The sequence below is a fragment of the Juglans regia genome, chromosome 7, assembly GCF_001411555.2.
Source record: "Juglans regia cultivar Chandler chromosome 7, Walnut 2.0, whole genome shotgun sequence".
NCBI lineage: Eukaryota > Viridiplantae > Streptophyta > Magnoliopsida > Fagales > Juglandaceae > Juglans > Juglans regia.
In genome coordinates, this window is record NC_049907.1 from 29,648,403 (window position 1) to 29,669,303 (window position 20,901).

The following is a 20,901-nucleotide window of genomic DNA, read 5'->3' on the forward strand; positions in this document are numbered from 1 at the left end:
AGGGGCCGTGTTCGTCCTGATCATGCAGTTTCTGTGGGGGGAGGGACATGCATAAAAACTAAAATGAGTCGATGACTTGTAAGCATTACTTCATACAGTTAAAATATAACAACATAGGTTTTCATTCATGCATTTATCATTCATACATACCATACGTGCATGCATACGTGCATACGTGCGTTCTTTTGAAAACATCACTGGACAAGGTTTTTCTCTTTTAAACATGGGCTTTCTTTTGGTAAAACGTTTCTCCCGTCAGTGCCTTCATTTCTTTAAGAATTCGTGCATGTTTACGTACATACGTGCGTTCTTTTGAAAACATCACTGGACGAGGTTTTTCTTTTAAAAGGCTTTCCTTTATTTAAAATGTGCATCTCGTCAGTGCCTTCATTTCTTAAATGTTCGTGCATTCGTGCGTTCATACATACATGCATACATCCATTCATTCTTATCACTTTCATAGGCCAGTACACACTGTTATGCCCCGTGTGTTGGGGTTAGCAGTCTTCCTTTGGACTCGGACTCCGCCCGTGGCCACGGGTTGGGAATCTATTTTCAGTCAGGGGGCAGCACTGAGTGCACTACTAGTACTACTTACTCGGCATTGCAATCTGCCTATTCATTGGTACCCTTTTCATTCATTAATGTGGCTATTACGTATTTTCATACATTTCATGCTTTCATGTCTTTCTTGCTTTTCATTCATTTATTCATGCCAGCTCGAAAGGGCTAGAGCTTTCTTTCAGTTCTTTCTTTCATTTAACAGTTATTTCATGAGAAAACATTCCTTTTCATGAGAAACATTTCGTTTCATGAGAAAAACATCGTTTGGGGTGTAAGCCCGAAAATCGTCTTTCCTTTTTCAGTTCATTTAGGCTCTATCCTTTCTTTAACAGTTCGTTCATGGAAAACATCATTTAAGAACATACATGGGCTTAAACATCAGCTTTCATGGCATCTATAAGCATCACTTTAAACGTCGTCTTTCATGGCGTCCACAAGCATCACCTCATGGCGCACATGAAAGCATCGGTTCATAAGATCCATAAAAGCATCAGTTTTCATGTCTTTCATGCATTTTCATTAGTTTATGAATTTTCTTAGAAAATACATACAATAGATACAGTGTATAGTCATCCATTCACATGCGTATAATTAATACTTTGGGTGCATAAACAAGGGTGCCAAGGAGTGGCCGTACATACTTATACCTTTGAACACTTAGCATTTTCTTTCGTAAAACGTCCTTCGTTTCTTTTCGTAAGCATCTTAAAAGAAAAGCGTTTCTTGTATCTTGAAAAACTTTAGAAGAGTATGAACATAAAACTTACCTGGACTCCATGCTACTTGCATATCATGTAGTCCATTCATGTGCATGTCAAATGGCAACCTACATGCATACACATAACCTTAACATTATTCTCTATCTAATGCATAAGTAACTTAAACTAGAAATAAAATTATGCTTCACTTGAAACACTCTCCTTCTATCTAGTGCACTTACGTGCCCTTTATTATGCTAAACCCTTCGGGGACCACTTACGGTTACCACATCTTCCAACTCAAGGTCTTGTCTCGAGTGCTCATCCACTAAAGTGAACCCATGATTCATCTTAGGATTAAGACACTAGGACCTTCGTCTTACTCTTCTTATTGAACTCATCTCGATGCATGACTTAGACCGACTAAGTTACACATCCCAATTCTAGACAATACACCTGTCACTATCTTCATGTACCTTAGCCCATACTAATCCTCATTCCCATCCATACAAGCCACACGGCTCTAAGCCATTCTGAGGCTTAAGCACAGTGTAACTGTGCTAAGGACAAATTACCCATTACGTATGGTGAATCCGTCCAGCACATGTGTCTAACCAAATTATACATGTACCTTACTCCTTTATCACCTAAGATCAACATATGACACGTTGATCACTTGCTTGTATAAACAAGCACCATACTCCAATACCAACCTTCTCTTAACCCGGCTAGCATGACTCTTCACGCTACCTGTCCCTTTTGACAGTTCATCCTAACACTTAACACGACAAGACTCCATTCACAACTACGCCTTATGTCACAACGTATAGCTTGAGATTGCTCCAAAGCTACACCGTGACCTTATTGCGTTACCCAACATTCTGCTACATCAACTCTTAACTCATGACGAGTATGGTTCCTCACGTACTCCCGTCACATCGTGACATCTCGTCACGTTCTCGTTATGTCATTACTACACTCTAACACTTCACTCATCATAAGCATGACTGCCAATAACCACGTCACTTCGTAACGTTGCCCAGTCATGCTTCCGCTGCGTACTCTTACACTTGTTCTGTTACTTCACACATACTCTTAGCCATGCGTACTCTTACACTTGTTCTGTTACTTCACGCATACTCTTAGCCATAAGTCCATCACGGTGACACTTGTTACCTCAGACTACCATCTACGCCATAACTATTTCGGGACACTATTCCACAATTCCCGACACTACCCATCACGTTCCATGCCCATCAATCACATAATCATCCTTATCTCTACGACACGCCACACGGAGTGTCGCTGCCACATGGAGTATACTCCACGTATACTCCCTGCACATAGGCCACATCACCACTATGGCATATCCGCCATATGGTGCATCACTATAACATATGGAGTACACTCGTCATGTACTCCCTTTACATACGCCACATCACCACTATGGCATACTCGCCATATGGTACATCACTCCACCACATAGAATACACTCTACATATACTCCCTTCACACGCACTACGCCACATCACCACTATGGCATACCCACCATATGGTGCATCACTCCACCACATAGAGTACACTCCACGTGTACTCCCTTCACACGCACTACGCCACATCACCACTATGGCATACCTGCCATATGGTGCATCGCTCCGCCACATAAAGTACATTCCACCTGTACTCCCCTCATATACACCACGCCACATCACCATTATGGCATACCCGCCATATGGTGCATTACTCTACCATATGGAGTACATTCTGCATGTACTCCCTTCATACACCACGCCATATCACCATTATGGCATACCTGCCATATGATGCATCACTCCATTACATGGAGTACACTCTGCGTGTACTCCTTTCACACGCACAATGCCACATCACCATTATGGCATATTTGCCACATGGTACATCACTCCACCATATAGAGTACACTCCATGTGTACTCTCTTCACACGCACTATGCCACTTCACCATTATGGCATACCCGCCATATGGTGCATCGCTCCACCACATGGAGTATACCCCACGTGTACTCTTCCCATTTCACAATAAGCCAGGAGGGTATATTTTATATATATTCTCCTTATCCCACACTACACCACACATAAAGTACACTCAGGGTGTACTGTTCCCATTCCACATGCCACGTCACTAATACAACACATACTCCACTACCACACTACATAGCACAATCCACAACACTTCACAACACACTTCCCAACTACGCCCAACACATCACAGTGCACTACACAGATAAGCCCAACACTTCACATACACGACACATCACATCACCACACTACACAGATATGCCCAACACTTCACTGCACAGAATACCCCACACTTCACCACACAGAATGCCCAACACTTCACTACACAGAATATCCCAACACAGTGAACTCCACAAATACTAACAGCACGGTCCACAACCTAATCTACTAATCAATATCTAACATAATTAACGAGGGATAGAGGGTTATACCATTGGCGGGATAACCCGTGTATTGCTCGTTGATCGTCACAGCCGATAATGTCAGAAGTGTCGTACGTGGCGGCTAACCCATGTACAGTGACTGTTTGGATAGATAGGTGTGGTCTTGGAATGGCTCATGGTGGCCATGTGATGGTGGCAAGGAGCGTAACACGGTGAATCTTGTCGTATACAGTGGTGGTCAGTCACGCGCAGTGGCTACCCACCACATAAAGTGGTGGTTTTGGACCTAAGGTTCGGCTAAGGGAGGTGCGGTGGGACTCGTGGTGGCGTCGAGGTGGCACCACGGTGACTCACGACGGCGGATCTGGCCGCACGGTGGAGGAGAAGCTGTGGGAGAGTGTGTGTGCATGGGTTGCAGATCGGGGCTATGGGCAGTAGGGCTGGCTTGGTGGTGGCCTAAGGAGGCTGGAGGTGGTGGTCATCTGTCGTGGGTGGCGGCGTACGGTGGTGGAGGGTGTGAAACCCGTGCAGGGCCTTGGGTCAGGTGGAGGAAGAAGGAGGAGGGAAGGGAGAGTTCGTGGCGGTGCTTAGTGGCCGTGGGTGGCCGCGTACGGTGGCGCAAGGAGGGGAAATGGGTTAAAAAACCCATTTCAGCTACTTATCGTGAGGGGAGAGGGAGGGCTGCATGGTGGAGGCCAACTTCGGTGGAGGAGGATGGTCGGTGGAAGGGGAAGTTGCTGTGGAGGTGGTGGCATCGAAGGACGGCGCACTGCGGCGCAGTAAGCACTAAGCCCGTTCGGGCTGTGCATGGCCAGCAGAGAGAGAGAGGGAGCGTGGGAGAGAGAGAGAGAGAATAGCATGGGAGGACTCACCAGAGGGAGGTGGAGCTGGTGGTGCCGGCAGTGAGGTCTGGCGACGCACGACGGCACCGGGCTGAGCTATGGAAGAATCGAGCGTGGGGGTGGACTTTGTATGACGTACGCTTGAGGGAGAGGGAAGAGAGAGAAAGAGAGCTGGGGGAAAAGTGAGGAAGAAAGAGAGGGGGTCTGGGTATTTAATCCAGTCCCTTCGTCTGGGGATCCACGTAACGATCTAACGATGGATCTTAAACATTGATTTAAAATGTGTAAAACATTAACTTAATTAAAAACACTTAGAGGAATTAATGTAGAATATTGTTTTAAACTAACTTTAGTTTATAAAATAATATTCCTTCATCATTAATAAAATGATGAAGTCTTATTTAACATATTTAAAAATATAAAATCATTTAATTAATAAAAGCTTTCAACATAATTTAAATCTCATAATATCTAAAATAGTTGAAATCATTTTAATAATAATATTAAAATGATTTCCGACAATTATAATATTTTTGGAGCTCTTCAAGAATATTATAAGTGTCGTAGTTAAGGTCAAATCTTAATTCAATAACACTGAAAATACTCCTTATAAATATTTCCAGTATATTTAAAACACTAGGCGTGCCCTAGAAGTCACACGATATCTTTTGAAACACGCCATTATGGTTCGGTACGCATAACGAGTCTCGCAGTCGCTAGATAGAAGGGGCAGACAATTTACATAATTCCTGCCCCCAGGATTTGCCTATGTCATATAGACGAAACGTACGTAAAAAAGAGAAGCGTACGTAAGAAGGAAGGAACAGGGTATTATAGCAGGGCTATATGAATGTTGAATTCTTAGTTTCAGTTTTGTAAATGGTGTAAATAATATCTCATACCTATTAGTCAAATAAATTATGTCAAATGTTATGGCATCTTCAAAGTATAGGTGCAATGCTCTACTCCGTACATCAACCTAGAATACATTTTTCAATCTTGATTCATTGTCCCAACCCATAGAGGCATAAAAGTCATCGTCCATATTATGCATCCTATCAAAATATTCAAAAAGCGCGTCAACACCTCCTTTACCTAGGTGAAGGTGCCTCACCTTGTCAATAACGTTTTAGCAATCTTTCTCAATTAACTCAAGGTTCTCAAAGCCTCTGGCTTCAACAACTAAAGAATTAAAGCTCTTATTCATCCTTATTTTGGTTGTCATTCACCTCTACCTTCCACTTCGAGATTGAATCTATATTCAAATTGCATCTCAAATATCTAGACTTCTATGGGCTCAACAATCCATGGTTGTGGGCAAGCTTTATGATAGTCGGACACCATTCACCATTAACCAACTGGGTATTGATTTTTTGTCTTACATTTTGCTTTTGTTGTTAGACGTGGTTTTGAGACAACAGTCTGTCTACTTTTGTACTTTCCATTATGTGCACAACCAAGAGTTATATATTGAATCATCCCATTTGACTCTCGTTTTGTTCTTTGAGTCATTATACACTAAAGTTCGCTTGCTTTGCATAGAGCTTGTAGTACGCAATAATAACATGTTCATCCTAAAAAATAATTCCAGACTTAGGTTCGTCAACCATCTCAAATTCTGATTTTTCCCATTGTTCTCCAAATCAATGCCCCTTTCAACCCTCAAATCAAGATTGTCTTCTAGTTCTTTTGGTTCATTACACCATAAACCATAAACCATATATCGTTAATCTACAAATACTAAACAACCAATGTTTCCTTAATAAATGAGAGGAAAACGTGACAAACCATTTCCAGAAGTAATGTTTGCTTGCCGCTCAATACCATGCTTGCTTGAGTCTATACGGGTACCCTCTTTAGTTGCGGCAACCTCCTCAGTTCCACTCTCATTTATTGGTTGAGGTGCTACCCTCCCTACACGGGTGCATCCACTTGCTGGGCGAGCGGATTGGCGCCACCACCGTCTGACCACCCTGTCCAACAACACATTCTTAAGAAGAAAGTCCAACAAAATCACATATAATCATAAAAACTTTACAAATCCAACAAAAAACCAAAACAAACTTACAGAGTTACAGATTAAACCAACCAATCAAGTAGTAATCGCACATATATGAAGACTTGTACACAGACCCACGGGCCGTAGCTGTGGTCATTGGTCATAAAACTTGTAGACCCATGGCTGCAGTTGTGGGTCTTTAACTTATTGATCCACAACCGCAACCATGGTCTTGGGTTGTAGAGACCCACGACCAAGTCGTGGTCTTACCATTCTAGACTGTGACTTGGCTGTGATCCACAATAACGGAGAGAAGCCGACTTAGAGGAGGAGGAGAAGATGAAGAGAAAAAGGAGGAGAAGAGAAAGAAGAGAGGACGGTGAACATGCTAAACGACTACTAAGGCGTGGAAGGAAGATGGAGGAGAGAAGAGCGGAGTGGAGGAGAGCAGAGAGAGAAAAAGGTAGTATTTATAGTTAGGGTTTTTTTGTTCTTTTTAATATATGATATTATATATAAAAATATATATATTAGGCCGAGTGAGCCCAAGGCTCAGTCTGGCACCCAACCCCTGCATTTCAAATGGGATTTAATCTACCCGTCTGCTTGCTCTAGGTGGGGGTCGACCAAGTTGAATGCCAGGGCCCGCCCAACAACCCTATTTATTGGTTTTGAAGTACAACATTCACACTTTCCACAAATTGCTCAACCTTGCTTGAAGTTTCTGCGTTAGTTGAACCAGGGTAATTTATTTGAGTCATAAATGGTTGGATAAACGGGGGCTACACAATATTAAAAAAATGCAGTGTAAGTAATAATAGCACATATAATCATTTCTACCTAACTACATTAATTTATCTGACTTCCCCCTATGTAGGGATAAGGGGTTGTAGAAGCATTATGGTTTAGAGGAGGTGCATAGGGGTTTTGTAGAGGCGCATAGGATTTTGGAGCAAAGTTTTGAATTCTGTTTCGGTTACCATTCTGGTTGAGGTACTAGGACAGAACGTTTTGATACTGGTACATTTCGATATATTGTTTCGAGATAGTTGTTATAGAGATAAGTTATATATATATATATATATATATAAACTATATTCCAAAATAACATCAATACAAGTTTAAAAAATATACATACCTAAGAAACTCAATAATACTTCTTAATACAAGTCTTAAAAACACACGAATTTGAAAAAATCAATAATAATTCTTAGTTAAGTGTAAGACTGAGTTTTGGGGTGAAAAACAAAAGCGAACTTGCTGGTGGCCATGTGAATCCACAAAGTACTTTGAGGAAGACAACACTCTTACTAGTTTGGCCGAAAAGCTAGACCTAACTCTAAAGGTGAAAATAATACCGTTTCAGCTTCAATTCTTTCTTGGATTCTCGTTTCTTAGCTCTGTTTTGGCACTTCAATCTCATCTCTAACTAGAAAACTAGTCTCAAAGAACTGCAGCTTATATAAGTCAAGAAGAGAAAAAGAGGCTAATATCAAACCGAATATGCTAGCAGAACCTCAAACTAGATCAAGAAGAGAACTATTATATGTTTTTTAAAATCTACAGATATGCTAGTAGAGTTTTCTAGAAGAGAAAAAAAGGCAAATATCAAACGAAATCGAGATGTAACATGAGAGGACCAAAGCTTCGACGGAGCAATAGGAGCTGTGATGAGGTGGAGCAACATGAGGCTTAAGTTGTAACGGTGTGGAGGTGGCCGTCGAAGTGTGGAGAGTGGAGACACAGAGAGCAAAACATGAACTCTAGGTCTAAGGATTTGTTTATGATTTCGCATGGAAATGGGAGATACCATAAAGTTGAAATGGACAAAGAATTACAAAAATGCCATGCATCTAAAAGTATTTACAAAAATGCCATGCCCTAAGTTTTGGATCGAAATTACGATTCTGGCTGGAATGGGCCAGAACCTGTCGGAAGGACTGGAATTTGACCCAAGACAGAATAGTAGTCGGAACAGAATGGAAAACCTTGGTTTAGAGCGGAAGCATAGGGGTTTGGAGCATTGGCATTTGGGGTAGCATTTTGGAATGAAGAGAGCTAGGGATTCATTGGATCGTATGAATTTGAATGGGTAGTGGGTGCTAGAGGTGTATGGGGCAGAGGCCTAGAAAATAGAGCTACAAATGGAGTCGGCATAGATCTATAATAAGCCTGAAAAAAAAAATCATTACTTTTAAACCAACAACAAGGGGAACAAAAAAAATTTATAAACAAAGCATCACCTTCGTAGAACTTGACCATTCACTCAAAAATTTCCTCAATGAGTGGTTAAGAGATATTTTATCTTCTCCTTTGTCCATCAAACTTTTTGGCCTAAGAATCAATTTAGGTATGAGGTTTCATAAACCAGAGCATATACACAATTAAAATAACCAAAGATATTTACACACATTCTTAAGAGGAAGATGAATACATTATAATTGAATACATCATTAACCATTTGGACAAAGGGGGAGAGGGGGGGTTTAAGTGAAAAATCAACATAATGCCTTCAAGTACAGCACAAAAAAAAAAAAAAAAAAAAAAAAAATCAGAGAGATATATTCTCATATTTAACCAACAACATATTTATGATTCTCGAATCATAATCAACAATGGTGTCATAAATTTATACAAAAGACTCCAAAACATAACTAGAGGAGTAAAACTTCAAAGCTTTTTATTATTATTTTTTTGTTGTCTCACTTGAAGGTATTAATAGTTCTGAAACCAATAATTCTATTACACACCACCATTTCAATCCTATGACACCATTCTATTGAAGCATGATGAGGATCATAAAACAAAAAGCAAGGCAAAGAAACCAAAATAGACCTGCCAAATGCCACCGAGTGGGTCTCATTTGGAGAAATAATTAAAGTTTATAATAGATGTACTTGGGACACACACACGTGCGCACGCACGCACACAGAACTAACAAGGTGAGGTGAAAGCATTACCTGAGGAGTCGTCGTCTCATAATGTTATGAACCCACTAGGTAGAACTCACCATTGAAAACTAGCTTACAAGGAAAGGGTGTCTAGGGTTTATAAACCATCAACCAATCCCATACTTAGTCGATGTGGGATCGTAACAACCACCACGCTCTGCAGCTGACATCCACATCGGTCCCGGCGCTCACACGGGCTGGCTATGCACTAGGTCTTTTCTTAGTTTCGGGCGAACATTGCTATGCTGGCATCACCTCCGGCGCCTCACGATTGCAACCGTCGCAACATGGCCTTAGATGTGGGATGGCTCTGATATCATTTGTTATGAACTCACTAGGTAAAACTCATCCTTGAAAACTAGCTTACAAGGAAAGCGTGCCTAGGGGCTTAAAAACCATCAACCAATCACATACTTAGTCGATGTGGGATCGTAACATATAAGGCCACCCACGTCCTCTATTCCGATCTCCACACCCACTAGTCCAGCGGCACTGGTGCAAAGGATGGGTTTTCCTTACTCGACCTCTTTGTCTCTCTCTCCCTCTCTCTCTTTATTCAAGAAAATGTAATCTGGTGGGCATACCCAGTAGAGAACGAAGTTGAAAAATTGTAATCTGGAAGCATACCTAGTGTCTTTGTTGATGGCAATACTTTGGAAGCTGGAAATACTGTGGGACGTCAAAGGCACGGAGCAATAGTGAACCCTAGCTTGGGCGAGGTGAGCACGGTGAACTTGGCCGAGGTGAGATACGATATTTCCTCAGCTATTCCTTACATCTAGCTCCCTCTCGTTTTAATCCTTTTATTTCTTACATCCCTTTTTACTTTACCAAATCTAACTCATTTGTCACGTTGGTCAGTATGACTAGTGTGTTAAAATATGGGTTGTTGTTCCATAACAACTCTTGTATTTTAAATGGGGGAAGTAATGTTACAACTTGACCCTTACCATGGCATGGATGGAAGAGAAAGCTTAACATGTAACAAAGAGTGACTTCTGTAGTTGCTACAGATCTTGATGCAACTTTTACGAGCTTTAAAACAAAAATTATATTAAAATATTTTTTTGATTTTATAATATTTTTATTTAACTTTTTCACTCATTTTTCAAAATTCAATAAAACATCTTCACTCAAACCATTTTACTATTATTCACAAAATTCTAAGATATTCCAGCTTCCAAGTGTCCAAACATGCCCTTAGAAGAATGATACACTACTAGAGTAACAAGATTTGTGCCCTCCTTTTGAAAATAGTATAGCCCATCATTAAAAAGTTGAAGTTATGGGCCTTAAATTTGCCCACCTTTTTTAAATTTAAAGGGAAATATGACTTGCGCACCTGACTGTACAAATAATTCTCGGTGATGTTTCTTTAGCATTGTAAAACGATGCTGTTAGGTTAGTGGCCCAAGCGTGTTCAAAACATGAAAATTAGTTCATTGCGCCATCAAATTACCCAAAACTAACAATAAAATTATAGTCATAAAGATTGTGCCACATCACCTACTTCGAATAGGAATACAAAGTTTCAGGCTTTTTAAGTTCGAGAGCTAATGTCTTAGTTTTTATAACTTGAGATGCAAAGTAGTTTGAGAACACAAAATCATCTTTACCAGGAATTCAGTTATTTACAATACAAGCCCATATATAAACTGACTAATTATATTGATAAAAAAAAGGTCAAATAACCAATATTTTCTTGTATTAGTTAATGCAACAAGTTTTCACATCAATGTGTGTTGGATGTGCCGATAATCAATCTTGCAAATCGAATTTCCTATTCTCAGCCTAAACAAACATCAAGTTTTCCTGAAATTTACATTTAGCAAAGAAAAAAAGCTTACATACGGCAGGATGAAAATAAATGCTGACAAATATGTTGAAAATTTTCCTATTGATATCTCTCCCCACACACACATTTGCAATAAACAAACCTTAAAGAAATTAGTAATCAGAAGGTTGGTCACGACTACTGGACCTCCTCTCATGTCGATAGGAAGGATTTCTATGTTTGTGGCGCTTGTGAGAGCTCCTCTCATCTTTGCCCTCAGAACTCCTTTTGCGAGTCCTGTCTGTGCTCTTGTGATGGTGCTCTTCCCTCCGACTAGTGCTCCAACTGTAAGAACTATCATCTCGCTCCATGGAAGTCCTTTTTCCATAATGCTCTTCCCTATCCAGAGAGCTCCATTTTTTAGAGCTCTCTTCTCGCTCTAGAGAACTCCTGCTGTGATAACGTTCTTTGCTGTCTGCAGAACTTCTATTATGACTGTGTTCTTGCCCATCCCTTGTATGAGAGCCTTCTTCCCAGTCCACCGAACTCCTTTTTCTTCTCGGGGGAGATGGGTCCTTTAACCACAGAAAATATACCAAAGAACAATTAGTTCCAGGATTCATGAGTCAAGGGTTGATAATTCGTTCATAGCTGCATAATTGGAAGTGACATTCTAGATAGCAGTAAACTCAAGATCCAAAATTCAATTGATACCTGAACAGTTTGGATTTCAATGTCTTAAAGCATTATTGTTTGTAAAGTCATTGAAATTGATTCTTGGAAAGAAAAATGTAGATACTATCCCGGAAACTGCATATACTCAGGAGGCTTTGATTATTAGAAGCGTTTAAGACGATATGTGAATCTATAACTGAGCAATTTTCATGTATGCTATTATCGATTTCCCTTTCATCTCTCCCTTATTTTCTCTTACGTGATCATCATGTTCTCTTGCAGCATATGTGGGTTTGGTATCTCTCTTTGGGAAGGAGCTGTAGAGGCTAATAAGGTAAGAATACTACCTGAAAACGTGACATGTACCTTCCTTCTGGTGGAGGTGGAATGCCAAGTCTCTTCAAATCATCAAATGGGATTGGTCGCCTGATTACATAATTCAGGATACAGTTAGTAATACCAGATATGATAAGCACTCTACAATTTAACAATTTATAGCCACAGAACATAGAATATGACATGGATAACTGTTTTACAACCCAATTTACAACCAGCCAATGTGATAATGCCACTTCATAAAAAATGTTGAAGTTTGTTTAAAAATTTAAGGAACCCACTGGACTTGAATTTCAAAATTTATCATAACCGCTTTTTATTTAATTCAAAATTGTAATAAAGACTCTGTATGTATCATCAGGTCAAAACATGTAAGATTTTCAAGGTGAGATGTTGGGTTTCATCTAGATTATGCTTAAATTTCGAAGGGAAAAACTATAATTTTGGTCGGATTAAGCTCAGTGCAAATGCCTAGTGCTGTAAGTAGCTAAACCGAAGAGGAAAAGTTTGAATACAATAATACTAAAACTCTCCAAGATTGTTAGAAGACACAAGGGAAACCAAAAATCTTGCAAGGTGACGCAAAATTTCATGCCAAAAACATTTTTCACGGGTAATATAGGCATTTTTCACTGACATGAAGTTGCTAACGTAGAAAAAAGGTAGCATAGGCTTCTACTAATTATATAACATGCAATCAAAGAAATGGGTTGGTTGGACCAAATTTAAGCAGATTCCATAAATGAACAAACTCTACACCAACTCAGCCCAATATCATCAACCCTTTTACTAAGAAAAAAATGTTATTCCAATGCATTTCCTTCTACTAAAATTCAGTAGAAAATTTTGATATTCTTGAAAACACTTTGACGAGGCAGACTCAGACACCTAGCAGCTTATCTCCCAACCAAGTGGGTGGTTATCAATGTAAGCTCAAGTTAAACTTGTTAAGTCAGTTGAACATTAACTCAGCAAGATGTTAACAAAATTGAAAATCTTTTTTGATGAGTACTAAATCTCTATTAGAAAGGCATAAAAAGTGCAACCCAAGTACAAAATAACCTATCTTCAATAATAATGCTATGGGTCATGCTGTGCAAAGGTAACTTCATTTCCCACTAGTTTATGACTAGTAACACATCCTGAATGTATTACAAGTAATGAATGAATAGGTCTGAGTGAAATTAGATTGACCATGCATCCACCTAAACTTGATCCAACATTAGTCTAGTCAGTGTTTTTAAACTTGAGTCCAATGCTATTGTCAGGAAAAAAACAAACAAACTGAAACCCAGGCTTGCCCGTTGGTCAATTCATGCTAAAGTCAGATTGCATGTAACCTTCCCAGGTTGCAGCCCTAAGATACAATAATCAGTAAACATTTATGTAAATGAGGTCCAAGAGCTAAACAAAAAGATCTGCAGCCCGCATAACCCAGTGAATTTGGCTAAAGATTAGCCAACCCTAAACCTAACAATACACAAGACAAGCCATGTATACAGCTATGCAGTGGAAAAACTTTCATCTTGACATTGGACAGAAGGTGTAAAACATCGATGATGCGCATGTATATTATTAACCTTCTAGCAGCCTATCATCAATGTTTCTGCTCTGTGTATGCTGATCTAAATGCTGATTGAAATTTCACTTTTCCAACTGTTCCTGAGTTCTGGCCCATCCGAATAAACTTTTATTCAAACTTTGGTCTATATCTTTGCCAACGAACACTAGCTTAAATGGCACCTCGTCCCCCTATACAAGCACGATGTAAGGTATGGCTATCCACTCAAGACCTAATGGATGCATGATCAAATATAAAAAAAAAAAAAATGATGCAATACTTCTTCCTCGCTACAGGACCTGGATATGCAATTCTCTTTCACTCAACCTTTTTGCTAGTTAAATTCGACGATATGGAAAAGAGAAGGAAAAATAACTAAAGTGCATAAAATATGGAAATTGTGCATACAGAGGAGCTCGAAATGGTTTTTCTCTGCCTCCAAATCGAAGTTGTCCCGACTCTTTCTTACCACCAAGACCCCCTCCTGTTGGAGAAGAACAATAATTATATAGAATTACTCTATAGAGGCAATGGAGTTTCAGAATTGAGAATGTTTAACTAACCTAACCTTCTTGGAATCCACCCTGGCATCAACCGTTGTCTGTTGTAATCAACTATTATTTCACAATCATCAATTATAGAATGATGAGCATCCTGCAAAGTAGAGTCACACAACGAAGATGATCTTTTTGTTCCCACCAGCATAACCATCACAGGCAGAGTGCAACCAGGAGACTTCATCATATACTACTAGGCTCAATCATTGTAGTAAAGAAATTAAAAGAGATAGCAACCTTCTTCTTGCGAAGGGGGGGGAGAGAGAGAGAGAGAGAGAGAGAGAGAGTGATTTATGCTTAAGATTTAAGAAAACAATGTAAGAAATGCACAATGCAATGTTTTTCTTTTTCTTTTCTTTTTTTCATTTTCATTTTTTTTGGCTGAGAGATGGCCCATGAATTATTTGCTGCAAAAAAGAAAAAAAACAAGAACTCCTACAAGTCTACCTGTAATACTCGAACCTATTAGGGAAAACTCTAGGTCAAACATTTATTTTTATTTTTATAAGTAATCAATTGTATTAATAGAATAGACATAACCTAAGTACACAACATGGCATACAAGAGGAAACACCTATCTAGGATGAAGAAAATGAAACAAGAAAATCATTCAGGTCTAAACCATTAAAATATATAGCTATGGCCCATATGAATAACATTCTAACAAAAACAGATCTAAGATCCTCAAAAGATCTCTCCTTGTCTTCGAACGTCCTATCATTTCGCTCCTGCCATAAGCACCATAGAATACAAATAGGAACCATCTTCCACATGGCTTTGATTTGTGGAATACCTCCTAGATTTGTCCAACAAACCAAGAGCGCCTCCATTGTGGCGGGCATAACCCAAGCTAACTCTAATATGCTGAACACCTCAACCCATAGCGCTTTAGCAACATCACAATGCAGTAGAAGATGATCCTAAGTTTCACCACTCTTCTTGCACATACAACACCAATCTATTATGATCACTCCACATCGCTTTGGAAGGCGCCTTATTCTGCCAAATCCTCTTGCATGATCTTTCTCAGTGAAGTTGACCATGCAAAGAAAGTTGCTTTGGGAGGTGCCTTATTCTGCCAAATCCTCTTGCATGAAAACTAAGTGTTCTGCACCTGCGTGAGAGACTTATAGAACGATCAAATTGAGAATATGCCTTTACCAGCCAGTACCCACCACAACTTATCATTTCCTTGTGTCAATGGATAGCTTTGCTGTCTATCATCAATATAGTTTCCTTCTATTCTTCTTTCCTTATCTCATCTTTACTTCCGTTACTTAGGCTTGTACAGAATATATAGTTTCCTTATAAGGCTAAGAATGCTAGAATCACTGGATAATTAGTTTCTTCCCATGTATAGTTCTCTTGTAAAGTTTCTATATAATATACAAATCACTCAAAGGCCAATTGATTCGGCCATTCAAACAGAACTCTAACCTATTTTGACATGGTATCAAGAGCCGGTTGAAATTTTTTTTCTCCTCTCGGTTTCGTTGTCGCCCGTGTGAATTTTTTTTCTCGGTCCCGTCTGTCGGCGTCGTCTGAGTCTCAGCAGCACATCTCGGCATCTTTCGGCATTCTATTTCTGGGGGAGTCATTGTCGGCAGGGTCTGTCTCGGTTTTGATCATTTTCGGCTTCTTCTCCCTCCATCGACGCAATCTGCTTTTGGAGTAGTGATTTTCGGCAACTTCTGTTTTTAAGGTCTGGGTATCTTTGATTGTTTTCTTTCGGCGTTTTCGGTTTCAGTTATTTGGATTGGGTGGTTTCGGCATTTGTTTGGTCTGGGTCTTATTTTTAGCTTCTATCATCTGTTGGCAGAAGTCCTCTATTGGCTCATTTATTTTTTTCTGGATTTTTTTTGCTTCATCTTGGGTTCCATTTATTTGCAATGGACTCTACACCTATGTGTGTCAAATTTACAGGCAAAAATTATTCTACTTGGGCTTTTCAGTTTGAACTTTTCCTCAAGGGAAAAGACCTTTGGGGCCATATTGATGGCACGGATGTTGCACAAACATCCAATACTGAAAAATCCAAAGATGTCATGTCTTCGCCTTCTTGGGATGTGCTTGATGCTCGGATCATGTCTTGACTTCTTGGTTCAGTGGAGCCACATATTGTCACTAACTTGCGGGCTCATCGCTCCGCTCAATCCATATGGATTTACTTGAAGAAAGTTTATCATCAAGACAATGATGCTCGTCGCTTTCAGTTGGAACATGCGATTGCCATGTTTCAACATGGTAGTCTTTCCATCCAAGACTACTACTCGGCATTCTTGACTCTTTGGAATGAATATACTGATTTGGTTATAGCGGATGTTCCTGTTGCCGCACTTTCGACTATTCAGAAGCTTCATGCGACTAGCCGGCGTGATCAGTTTCTTATGAAACTACGCCCGGAATATGAATCTGTTCGCTCTTCTCTACTGAACAGATCTCCTGTTCCTTCTCTGGATATTTGTTTTGGTGAGTTATTTCGCGAGGAACAACGTCTTAGTACTCAAGCTATTCTGGAGCAATCTCATGATAGTTCCGGTATGGCAACTGTGGCTTATGCTGCCCAAGGACACGGATCACCTATGACTTCTAAAAATTTACAGTGTTTCTGCTACAAGGCCTATGGGCATATTGCTGCCAATTGTCCTAAAAAATATTGTTCTTATTGTAAGAAAAAGGGTCATATTATCAAAGAATGTCGTATCCGCCCCCAGAATCGTCAAGCTCAGGCATTTCAGACTTCTGTGTCTGTTTCTCCCACAGTGACTTCTGCAGCACATGACTCTTCCTCAGGTGTTTCCTCTAATCTTGCATCTCCTGCAGCAACTTATTGCACTCCTGAAATGGTGCAACAGATGCTAATTTCAGCATTTTCTGCGATGGGGTTTCAAGGTAAAAATTCTACTAAACTCTGGCACGTAGACTCGGGAGCTTCTAATCACATGACAAATACGCCCACTGCTCTGTGTCATGTTCGACCCTATGCTGGTCAATCTGCTATTCAAACTGCCAATGGTAGTTCTTTGCCAATAGCTGCTGTCGGAGATGCCTCTTCGACATTTACTGATGTGTTTCTTGCTCCTCAACTTTCCACGAATCTTATTTCTGTTGGTCAATTAGTGGATAACAATTGCGCTGTTAAATTTTCTGGTGATGGTTGTGTTGTGCAGGACCAGGTAACGGGGGAGCCGATCGCGAAGGGACCTAAAGTGGGGCGTTTGTTTCCACTATTTTTACCTGTTCCAGCACTTTCTCCAGTTTCTTCTATTACGTCGTTTGCTTGTAATAATGTTCCTAATCTGAGTATGGTGTGGCATCGTCGTTTAGGCCATCCCAATACTCAAATCTTATCTCATGTATTGAACTCTGGTTTTCTTGGTAATAAAGAACGTTCGTCTTTATCTCTTGAGTGTGACTCTTGTAAACTTGGTAAAAGCAAAACTCTTCCATTTCCTTTGCATGCTAGTAGAGCTTCTCACTGCTTTGATCTTCTTCATAGTGATGTTTGGGGACCTTCCCCCGTTAGTTTACATGAGAAATTTAAATACTATGTGACTTTCATTGATGATCATAGCAGATTTACTTGGGTTTATTTCCTTCGTTCCAAATCTGAGGTTTTTCGTACTTTCACTGCGTTTTTAGCATATGTTGACAATCAATTTTCTGCGACTATTAAGACATTACGCACAGATTCTGGTGGTGAATATTTGTTTAATGAGTTTCAGGCTTTCTTGGCTTCTAAAGGTATTATTCATCAACGTTCATGTCCCGCTACTCCCCAACAGAATGGAGTAGCCGAAAGCAAAAATCGCACTCTTTTTGACATGGTACGTACTCTCTTGTTAGAATCCTCTGTTCCATCCATGTTCTGGGTCAAGGCTCTGAAAACTGTTACACATTTGATTAATCGTTTACCTTCCCAAGTCTTACACATGAAGTCTCCCTATTTCCGCTTGTTTGGTAAGCAACCTAGTTATGATAATCTTCGTACATTTGGTTGTGTATGCTTTGTTCATTTACCTCCTCATGAACGACATAAATTATCTGCTCAATCTGTTAGATGTGCATTCTTGGGATATAATGTGTCAAAAGGGATTTGTTTGCTATGATCCTACTTTACATCGCACATGCATTTCTAGGAATGTTATTTTCTTTGAAAATCAACATTTCTTTCTTGTGTCATCTGTGCCCTCTTCTTCCACTGTGGTCCTCCCCTCCTTTGAGCAGCAATTCTCAAATCTTCCTCCAGTCCGCTCTCGCTTTAAACCAGGTATTGTGTATATGAGACGCTCCCACCCACAGTCTCTTCCCGTGGCTCACCCGATATCTGATCCTAACATGCTCTAGAACCAGTCAGTTGCAGCACCTCCAAAGCCCTTGGTACGACGCTCTCCTCGAGTGTCTGTACCTCCGGATAGGTATGGTTTTCCTTCTGGGTCCTCTATTTCAACTCTTACTGCTGCATTATCCAATTTTGATATTCCCACATGCTACTCACAAGCTGCCAAGCATGACTGTTGGCAACAAGCTATGCAAGAAGAAATTGCCGCTCTAGAGGCCAATCATACCTGGGACATTGAGCCATGCCCTCCAACAATTGCTCCTCTGGGTTGCAAATGAGTTTACTCAGTCAAGGTTCGATCTGATGGAAGTTTGGATCGTTACAAAGCTCGACTTGTTGCTCTTGGGAATAATCAGGAATATGGTGTCAATTATGAAGAGACCTTTGCTCCTGTGGCTAAGATGACTACTGTTCGTACGATTCTAGCTCTTGCTGCTTCTAATGATTGGCCACTCCATCAGATGGATGTCAAGAATGCTTTTCTTCACGGGGATCTTAAAGAGTGTATTTATATGAAACCACCACCGGGACTGATTTCTCCTTCGACTTCGCATGTGTGTAAGCTTCGTCGCTCACTTTATGGTCTCAAACAAGCTACAAGGGCCTGGTTTGATAAATTTCGAACCGCTTTATTACAATTCTCATTCAAGCAGAGCAAGTATGACACTTAATTGTTTCTTCGGAAATCAGATGTGGGTATTGTTGTTCTTTTGGTTTATGTTGACGATATTGTGATTACTGGTTCCGATTCTATTTTACTTGGCCAGCTCAAGACTCATCTCTCTGAGTCATTTCATATGAAAGACCTTGGGTCTCTCACATATTTTCTTGGTCTCGAGGTGCATCGTAGTTCATCTGGTATTTCACTCAATCAACATAAGTATGCTAGTGACCTGGTGGCTACAGCTAGCCTACAGGAGGCCACTTCTATTGATACTCCCATGGAATTGAATGTCAAGCTTCGCAAAGAGGAGGGTGATTTACTTGAGGATCCCAGTTTATACCGGAAGTTGGTAGGTAGTCTTGTCTATCTCACCATTACTAGACCGGACATTTCCTTTGCAGTACAACAAGTCAGCCAGTTTCTTCAGACCCCTCGTCATCTTCATTTGGCTGCTATCCGTAGGATCATACGCTATGTTCAGGGCACCTCTGCCCGTGGCTTATTATTTCCTGCAGGCAATTCTCATCGCCTTATTGCTTATAGCGATGCTGATTGGGCCGGTTGTGCTGATACATGTCGATCTATTACTGGTTGGTGTGTGTTCTTAGGTAATGCATTGATCTCCTGGAAGAGTAAGAAGCAAGACAGAGTCTCTAAGTCATCTACAGAATCTGAGTATCGGGCAATGTCTCTTGCTTGTTCCGAAATTATTTGGCTTCGAGATTTGCTTGCTGAGCTAGATTTTTCTAAGACCAATCCTACACCACTACATGCTGATAATACGAGTGCTATTCAAATCACAGCCAATCCTGTCTATCATGAGCGCACGAAGCATATTGAAGTCGACTGTCACTCTATCCGTGAAGCATTTGAAGCTCGTGTTATCACTCTCCCACATGTTCCCACTGAACTTCAAATTGCTGATATCTTCACCAAAGCTCTCACTCGCCATCGACACTGTTTCTTAAGTGGCAAATTGATGTTTGTTGATCAACCCGCATCAATTTGAGGGGGGCTGTCAATGGATAGCTTTGCTGTCCATCATCAATATAGTTTCCTTCTATTCTTCTTTCCTTATCTCATCTTTACTTCCGTTACTTAGGCTTGTACAGAATATATAGTTTCCTTATAAGGCTAAGAATGCTAGAATCACTGGATAATTAGTTTCTTCCCATGTATAGTTCTCTTGTAAAGTTTCTATATAATATACAAATCACTCAAAGGCCAATTGATTCGGCCATTCAAACAGAACTCTAACCTATTTTGACACCTTGGATGCTCGGTCTCACAAAATACAAAAGTCGGAAGAACTCAAAACTACCAACTTCCTAGTCTTGAGTCGCCCTGCTAAAGACGATGTTCCACTGTATTTGATCTCTAGTTATCACCATAAAATCAGCCACTGAAACTTATTTCTCACATGCAATCATGAATACTAAGGGGAATACATCTGTGTATTATTTCCACACCACGCTCCAGAATTTTATTCTAGAACCAT

The 20,901-nt window shown here is 40.2% G+C and overlaps 1 protein-coding gene across 1 annotated transcript in view; it reads right to left on the reverse strand.

Annotated features, from left to right (window-relative positions):
• Window positions 1–11,172: 11,172 nt before the first annotated feature.
• Window positions 11,173–20,901, reverse strand: part of LOC109020413 (U11/U12 small nuclear ribonucleoprotein 35 kDa protein-like) — a 28,364-nt gene continuing 18,635 nt past the window's right edge. Inside the window, exons 5-8 of the mRNA XM_035692269.1 lie at window positions 14,404–14,494; window positions 14,249–14,324; window positions 12,291–12,369; window positions 11,173–11,843 (exon numbers count right to left, since the gene is read on the reverse strand). Coding sequence (XP_035548162.1) covers window positions 11,442–11,843; window positions 12,291–12,369; window positions 14,249–14,324; window positions 14,404–14,494 — 648 coding nt within the window. The 3' untranslated portion in view covers window positions 11,173–11,441. The remainder of the gene's footprint in view (window positions 11,844–12,290; window positions 12,370–14,248; window positions 14,325–14,403; window positions 14,495–20,901) is intronic.